Here is a 7,940-nt window from a genome sequence, read left to right on the forward strand (position 1 = left end):
GCTGGAATTACTACTTTGTCACTGACGTTTGCTCAGTGTATAAATAACTGCGCTATGTGATTATTGCTTGCTTTGTTTTTTCTAACGCCTCTCAGCACTGAGTTACTTAATTTTCTATTATACTTCTGTACCTGTTGAAACAGCAGTGTCTGAAATACAGCCCAGAGACCAGATCCCACTTAGAGGATCATTTGTCCAGTGAGTGACCGGCTCTGTGCTGTCCTCTTCCCTGAGGCTTGGGGATGGACCCCTCGACACCCACCTTCTGCCCTGCCCCTTCCAGATGAGTTACTCCGTCAGCCTGTTGCTTGCTGCTCTGTTCTGAGGATTCTGCGTTCGTTACCAGAACAACGTGGATCACAAAGTGCAGGAACACCTGCGTGGGGGATGTTGGTTTTGTGCCCATGGCCTGACGTGTGCTTAGCGGTCAGAAAGAGGAGCTGTGTTTTGCTTGCACCTTCAGCAATGAACGTCACTGTTTTCATAACTTGTGCAAACCATACACATAACGCCACTTCCCTAGAAAGTCCTGACACACTGAAGATCTCTCCACTGAGTGGAAATCTTGTTTAAAATGGTGTAAAGTCGGAGAGTGGGCTTATCCTCCTGCAGCCCGCATCCCAGTCACTGCTCCCTGCCTGAGATCCATTAGCTTTCATCGGGGCTGTAGGCAGGTGCTGCGTGACATCCCAGTAGCACGGTGCAGCTGTGAGTCCTGTGTTGAGCCCGTCCCGTTCTCTCAGCCTGTTACCGATCTTCAGACTCATGGGGGTTTTAATTCTGATCAGAATATGCTGGTGCTAGGTGTAAAGAGGTTTAAAAAAACAAATTGGCATCAGAATGTGTAGGAAAGATTTGAGCACCTCAGAATTATGTTAAGCTTACTTTGATGTTTTCCTTTTCAGTCCTTCTGGAAAACTTGTTCAGATTGAATATGCTTTGGCTGCAGTGGCTGCGGGAGCTCCATCGGTTGGGATTAAAGGTATGTTCAAAACACAACTACTGTTGTGAAGAATTCGGGATTCTGAGTATCATTTGAGAACTAAAATAGTTTGGACCATGTACTGCGTCTTTCTTCATCTTGCCTTCTGTTCATTGCTTTTCTTGCGTGGATTTTCAAGTTTCAACTATAGTGGTGTTTTGTTTTTTTTTTTTTCCCTGCAGCTCAGTATTTTTTTTTATAAAGAAGGAAGGGAGCCTAGTGCTCCATGCTACGAGAAGAAAACTGCTTGGATGATTTTGGAGATAGGCAGCTGGTAGAAGTAGTCATCTTTTTTTATGAGTGTTCCCATCCCTTAAGTAAATAACTCCAGCTGTGTGTCTGCATACATAGAAATCACATAGTTACTTCAGCTGAACGATATTAATTACTGTTTCAGACTCCTTAGAATGGGATTCGGGAGACCTTATAGCACATTCCAGTACCTGAAGGGGCTACAAGGAAGCTGGGGGGGACTTTTTACAAGAGCCTGTAGTGACAGGACAAGGGGTAATGGGTTTAAATTGAAAGTGGGGAGGGTTAGATTGGATATCAGGAAGAAATTCTTCACGGAGAGGGTGGTGAATCACTGGAACAGGTTGCCCAGAGAAGCTGTGGATGCTCCATCCCTGGAAGTGTTCAAGGCCAGGCTGGATGAGGCTTGGAGCAACCTGGTCTAGTGGAAGGTGTCCCTGCCCATGGCAGGGGGGTTGGAACTGGATGGTTTTTAAGGTCCCTTCCAACCCAAACCGTTCTGTGGTTATGGGAGCTGTGTGATTATTTCAGTGAGAAATGATGTGTTGGGTGGATTCATCAAAATATCTCTGCTTAACGTGGTTGTAAACTAGAAGGTTTTTTTTTTAAAAAGTGAGGGCCAGAATCCTTTACAGTCTGATAAACTTGTTCGGTCTTTTGACTGCTCTCCAGAATTTTACTTCCGTATTAAAAAAAAAAAATCTTGTTCCTCTCCAGCTGCAAACGGAGTGGTGTTGGCAACGGAGAAGAAGCAGAAATCCATTCTTTACGATGAAAGGAGTGTCCATAAAGTAGAACCAATTACCAAGCATATAGGTTTAGTGTACAGCGGTATGGGTCCAGATTACAGGTATGGAAAAACATTTTTTGGGGTCGCCGTTTGGACACATTTCCATACAAGAAATGTAGGAAACAGAAATAAGTAGCAATTAGCTGTTTATTTCTAAATGCATAGCGTAATATTATACTGTGTTACACTGTATATGAAGTTCACTAGGATTTTCTTAATATCTTCAGTACCTTGTCAAATAACCTTACATTAAAGAATGAGTAGGGAATGAACAGCAGTGTGATTGAGACCTTAGTGTCAGAGATTACTCGGTTGATAAGGATAACCCAGCACAGTCTGTGTTTTGTTCCGTTGGTGCTATGCCAGATATACAATTCACTAGCACAGTATTTATTATGAGTTTTCAGTTCTAATTGTAACGACTAGTTGGAATTTCTTTGAGATACTGATTTTGTCTTTGTTTTTAGAGTACTTGTGCACAGAGCTCGGAAGCTGGCCCAGCAGTATTACTTGGTTTATCATGAGCCCATTCCAACGGCTCAGCTAGTACAGAGGATTGCTTCTGTGATGCAGGAATACACACAGTCTGGGTATGTGGCCTTCTGAACTTGGAAATTGCTCAGAAACATGATGTTTAAATGTAAGGAGTAGCAACTACCTGGCGATTCAGGTTTTTCAGTGGAGAATGTCCACAGCACGTGGGCCAGCGGGGGGAGGAGCACTGACTAGTAGCAGGTAGGGTCTTCCTGTTTTGCAAACAAACATGTCAGACAAGGCAGGATGCTTCTGTCTTTGTACGGTGGGTTGACTCATCATTCCTGATCACAGCTCTGGGCTGGTGGGAAGCATTTGGAGGAAGGTTAACGCATCCAAAATAATGTAGTCACCTTTGGTTTTCACTGAATGAATTTCATGTGTCAACCGTGATTTTTTCTGATGGCTTTTGGTTTTTTGCTTGCAGTGGTGTTCGTCCGTTTGGTGTATCGCTGCTAATATGTGGCTGGAATGAAGGGCGGCCCTATTTATTTCAGTCAGATCCATCTGTAAGTAGCTTTATTTGTAAATTCTACTGCTTTTACAAAGCAATTAAAACTTTATATGTGCTCATGAAATACATTCTGTGATAAGGAGTGCGGAGCTAAAACAAAAAGTCCCTTAACACAACTTTGGAAGTCGGAATGAGCCAATTTCAGTAGGTGCTTGGAGCAGGCCTGGGTCATCCTGTGCCTACGTGATCCTGTACTGCTTGAGGGATGGCAGCTGTTCTGGGGGGAGATCACCATCCCTTTTCATGCCTTCCCACCCAGTTGGTAATGCTAGCAAGAGTGGCATTCTGCAGCAGTTGGCTGCTTACACTGCTCGAGTAGTCCTTCCCTAAACTGGGTGGAAGTTAGGCCAAAATCTGTCGCATTATGAGATGTAAATGCTTTAGTATTTAATGACAGTGGTTAATTTAAGGTTAAAGGAATTCCAAATCAAGAACTATGATAATGACTTACTGAATTCATCTTTCAAAGTAGTGGGAAGGATGAAAATAGGTGGGGCCACATACAAATGTTTTGTGTACTTTCACAGCATATATTTTCCTATCGAATTAGTCTGATCCAGAACAGTCTCCTGTATTGTCAGAGCATTCAGTATTTTCATAATTGCTTCTGTGCTTTCTACCAAGTAATGGAATACGTAATGTTTGACTCGGTTACGCAGAACAATTCAACAGACTCTTTCTTTTACAGGGAGCTTACTTTGCGTGGAAAGCAACAGCCATGGGAAAAAATTACGTCAATGGGAAAACATTCCTTGAGAAAAGGTAATGTGTTTGATACGGGATACGATCTGTTTTGTTCAGGTTCCACACAAAACAGCCAGATAAAAAATGTACACTTCTAGATTATCACAACAGAGTTTTAAAATACTTCGGATGTGATGCTTCCAGTTTACTTATTTACACATACATGGAAAACTTGCTTTATTTAGACTCCAGCTTTTGTGTTTAGGAATAATTATTTCAGTGCAATAAGCGTTATATTCAGCATATTTGTAGAAATCCTGTTCTATACAGTGTCAGTAGGAAAAGTAATGAAATACAGGGGTTTTCTTACAAATAATAACTTTGTTAATATCACAGTGTTTACAAGTAACATTTGTGTAAGAAACAGGAAGGTGTTTGTAGTGTTTGTGGTTTTAGAGACTCCAGGATTAGTAGGATTTGGAAAGACCTATGTTCCGTGCTGAAATACATGAACTTCTGTTTCCAGATACAACGAAGATTTGGAGCTTGAAGATGCCATTCATACAGCTATCTTAACACTAAAGGTTAGCAAAATACTCGAGAAACGAGCTTCTTACTGTTCCGACATCGTTGATGTGATTCACCGAACTGTGTTTTCTTTAACAGGAGAGCTTTGAAGGGCAGATGACAGAAGACAACATTGAAGTTGGCATCTGTAACGAAGCTGGGTTTAGGAGGCTCACGCCAACTGAGGTGAAGGACTACTTGGCTGCAATAGCCTAGTAGCAGCTGAGCAAGACTGTGTGATTCACACAATGGTCTTTTTAATTTTGGCTACTTCAATGTTTTTGTTTGCAGTTTTGCATACTTATTTCTACATGGTTTGTCTGAGAGATTTTTTAAATAGCATGGGAGCAAATGCAACAGTCCTAATATTGTAATACACGGAATCTTATTACAGGTAGCTCTTTCCCATGACACAGGAATTCTTTGTACACAAAATACTGTACAAAATGTAAAGTTATAATGACGGCTTAAAAAGGTTAAAGAATAAAATTTGAAGGCCACTGTTTTGGGGGAAGGTGTCTGTGTGTCTTTTTAATTATAGCTTGGTTTTCTGCAAAAAGCTAAGGTTTCATTAGCTTGAGGGAACAGAATTTTCCACGTAGTATCAGCCGTGATGAGCTCACATTAGACCTTTTACAGAATTTAAATTTTGAGTGGACAAGATGATTTTTCCACTTTGGAATGTTGTTTAAATGTTAGGTAACTTCCAAGAATGTTTTTATCTGGTGTAAAAGATCGTATACTGTCACAGAGGCAGAAGTGTCTTCCATCTCAGGAGTGAACTGTGGTCTACTTGAGCATCTCTGTTCTTGACCTTCCTTGTCTTTGTGTCTTAAGAACTTGTTTTCTCTTACTTGGGTTGTTTTTGTGGCCCTAGAAATTGCACTTTTTCAACCCTGAAATAGTGTTAGAAATAATGGAGTAATAACTTACTGAAAACTAAATGCCTTTACCACCATCAATAAAAATGTCAATCAACAGGATTGACAAAGCAAATGAGAATACGTAATGTAATTACTTTATCCCTTGAATTGTGCTGTTTTCCAACTTGCAGGATAATGCTAAAGATGCAGTAATGAACAGTGCACTTCATTTATGCCTCACAACTTTCACAGGTGCAGAGCTAGATGCTTGGATATTATTGTGTGGGTGTATGTATCGATAAGTTTGTTATGTGTGTAGAGTCATTCAGGTCATACAGAAACACCAAATTTACCACAGAAGAAATAAGATAAATATATGGGTTTTTTTTCAACAGAAAGAATCAGGTCTGTAGCCATTTAAGTTACTGTTTGTAGATAGATTTTTTTTTTTTTTTGAGAGTGTTAAAATGTTGATAATGAACTGGGAGGGATAGCTGGATCGCTCAGCCCGCAGCCTGAGGGTTCCGTGGCAGCCAGCCACAGCTGATGAAGTACAGAGTTAGTGTGCAGAAAGCAGGGTATAAGCTAATTGATCTGTTCTTTCCACTGTTTCATGTTATCATTAGGTAAATAATGATTTCTGAAGCATGCCATAAGTGAAGTTTTATTTTCTAATGTCAGAAATAAAAGCTGTGTCCACACGGTTCATTAAGACTTACTCCAGATCACTCGTTGAGTATTTTACTCCGAAAACCAATCCATGCTGATTCTTCTAGAGGAAACGAACAAGGAGCTGAAACTGGAGAGTTTGTATTGCTACATCTTCAATTTAGAATATTTATTTTCTAATAAACATTCAGGTTTTTTCAATGCTGTATCAATACTTAAAGGAGTTTTTGATATGAAAAAATGCAGGTAATGGTCAGCATCAAAATGTTTTAAGGTTTGGGGGGTGCAGGGGGTTTTTGTTTTGATTAGGGTTTTAGTTTAATTGAACAACTTCCATCTGTAAAATCTTACTAATTTTGCAGGTGGTGAAGGGAAGTGAAACCAGCATCTTCCATCTTTACCTGTGGTTTAATAATTTCCGTGCAGTAACTGTTCCGTGCGTTGCACGGAAGCTGTTGTGCGCAGCAAGGGATGTGCTGCCTGTCAGGTGCCTGAGAACTGGTATAAAGGTTGAGGGGGTTTTTGCCCACCTTCCCCCGCCCCCCTTACCGCATGGGGTGTTTTCACTGACGTGATTTGATCATTATTAAATGGTGGCACCTTTTTCTTTTGAGAACAGGTAGAAGTGTGCCTGGAGAAAGAGGAGACGGCTGCCCTAGCACCATATGTTAGTAGAGTCTCCTTTTATGACACAGCGCTCCACAGTGGTGACCAGCTCTAACTTCCTGTGACAGTGCTTTCCAGAGGCAGCCTCTGAGGGATGAGCTCCTAGCCCCTGGCATCCCTGCTGCAGCGATCTGTAACAGCTCCGTGTGGAACGAGAAGGGCAGGTCTATCGCGTAGTCTAATGGTTTATCGTCAGTTACTCGTCACCAAGTTGAGAAGGACGGGCTTTACACCGTTAAGAACGGAGTCCTAAAGCTCCCTGATACACCTCAGCCCTATGGAGAATCAGAGTGCACGGGGCTTGGTGTAATTCGGAAAGAATAGGCGTAATACTTAGATCTCGGGCTTTATTTGTAGTGTTAGATAACTAATTTTTATCTAGTGTTTAAAGGGAACCTATTTACACCTTTTCCCATCCACAATCCTTGGAATTTAAAGTAGTTTTGAGATGTATTTCTCAAATACTAAAATCACTTCAGGAGTGAGTGATTACTAGTGCAGTGGAGTAGCGAATTATATGGTGGTTGTGGTATTAAAAGTGCTTTTTTTTTTTTTTTAGTTATATAATAGCTTTGTTTATATTTTGAAAACAACTGCCTGCATAACGTGGATCTAAGGGGACAAACACTGCTCGTTTGTGAGGAACGACACCTTACAAGCTTAATCACTGCAGCTGACCATGACGTATGACTTTGCTTCATTTACCTTTTTCCGGCTGCAGTCATGGGAAAGAAGGAAAAGAGGCACTGGTCACTTACAGTAGGTAATGTCTTGATTTGCATGTCCTGGAAGGTGATCTCTGAGGAGCTGGGCATAGTGTGACACCTGAAGGAACAGAGAATTCCTTGGGCTTTCTTTAAATTGTAGGATTGGGGTGTGGAAGCGGTGTCAGGATTTCACGAGGGTATGACTGCCAGTAGGCTGCAGTGTGACGGAAGATACAGGTGCAGTAAACCCCTTCCAACCTGCTTTCGCTTACCGGTGCTTTGCAGAACCTCGTTAAACCCTTCGGACAAGCGAAGACACTGTAGGAACCTGCCACCGGCTGCAGGTGGAGGGAAGGCAAGTCGCTCCCGTGGTGTTGGGGAGTGTTAGGGCAGCTTGGCCAGAGGCGACAGTGCTGTCTGCGGCTTGGAAGTTGGCAGCAGCTGAGGGCAAGCAACGTAGTTGGCATCAAAGGGTTGGATAAGGCACGAATTTTGTTACCGTGGTCACGACACGCACTTGGCCACAGTTGCTTTCTCCCCCTGAAGTTCAAGCCCGACTTGCCTGTGGCCTTCCTCACCTCATGCAATGTCCTTTCTCCGTCACGACGGCTTTTCGGGAGAAAATAGGTATCTCGGAGGTGGGCCGTGGCCCCGCGGCCCTGCCGAGGGGGGAGCCCAGCTGCGGCGGGTGTGGCGACTGTCCCCGCCCGGC

The 7,940-nt window shown here is 42.4% G+C and overlaps 1 protein-coding gene across 1 annotated transcript; it reads left to right on the forward strand.

Annotated features, from left to right (window-relative positions):
• Positions 1-900: 900 nt before the first annotated feature.
• PSMA2 (proteasome (prosome, macropain) subunit, alpha type, 2) lies at positions 901-4,837 on the forward strand. Its single transcript, XM_010149559.1, has 7 exons — positions 901-982; positions 1,952-2,084; positions 2,492-2,614; positions 2,986-3,067; positions 3,761-3,834; positions 4,283-4,340; positions 4,423-4,837. Exons 2-7 carry the CDS (start codon positions 2,068-2,070, stop codon positions 4,537-4,539), a joined length of 471 nt encoding a protein of 156 aa, XP_010147861.1. The 5' UTR covers positions 901-982; positions 1,952-2,067; the 3' UTR covers positions 4,540-4,837.
• Positions 4,838-7,940: the final 3,103 nt, after the last annotated feature.

Source organism: Eurypyga helias, unplaced genomic scaffold (assembly GCF_000690775.1).
Source record: "Eurypyga helias isolate BGI_N326 unplaced genomic scaffold, ASM69077v1 Scaffold28800, whole genome shotgun sequence".
NCBI classification, from domain to species: Eukaryota; Metazoa; Chordata; class Aves; order Eurypygiformes; family Eurypygidae; genus Eurypyga; species Eurypyga helias.

Coding starts and splice junctions, on each gene's coding strand:
- PSMA2 (XM_010149559.1), top strand. Junction 3,068..3,760: donor TATTTCAGTCAGATCCATCT/GTAAGTAGCTTT, acceptor TTTCTTTTACAG/GGAGCTTACTTTGCGTGGAA. Junction 3,835..4,282: donor AAAACATTCCTTGAGAAAAG/GTAATGTGTTTG, acceptor TTCTGTTTCCAG/ATACAACGAAGATTTGGAGC.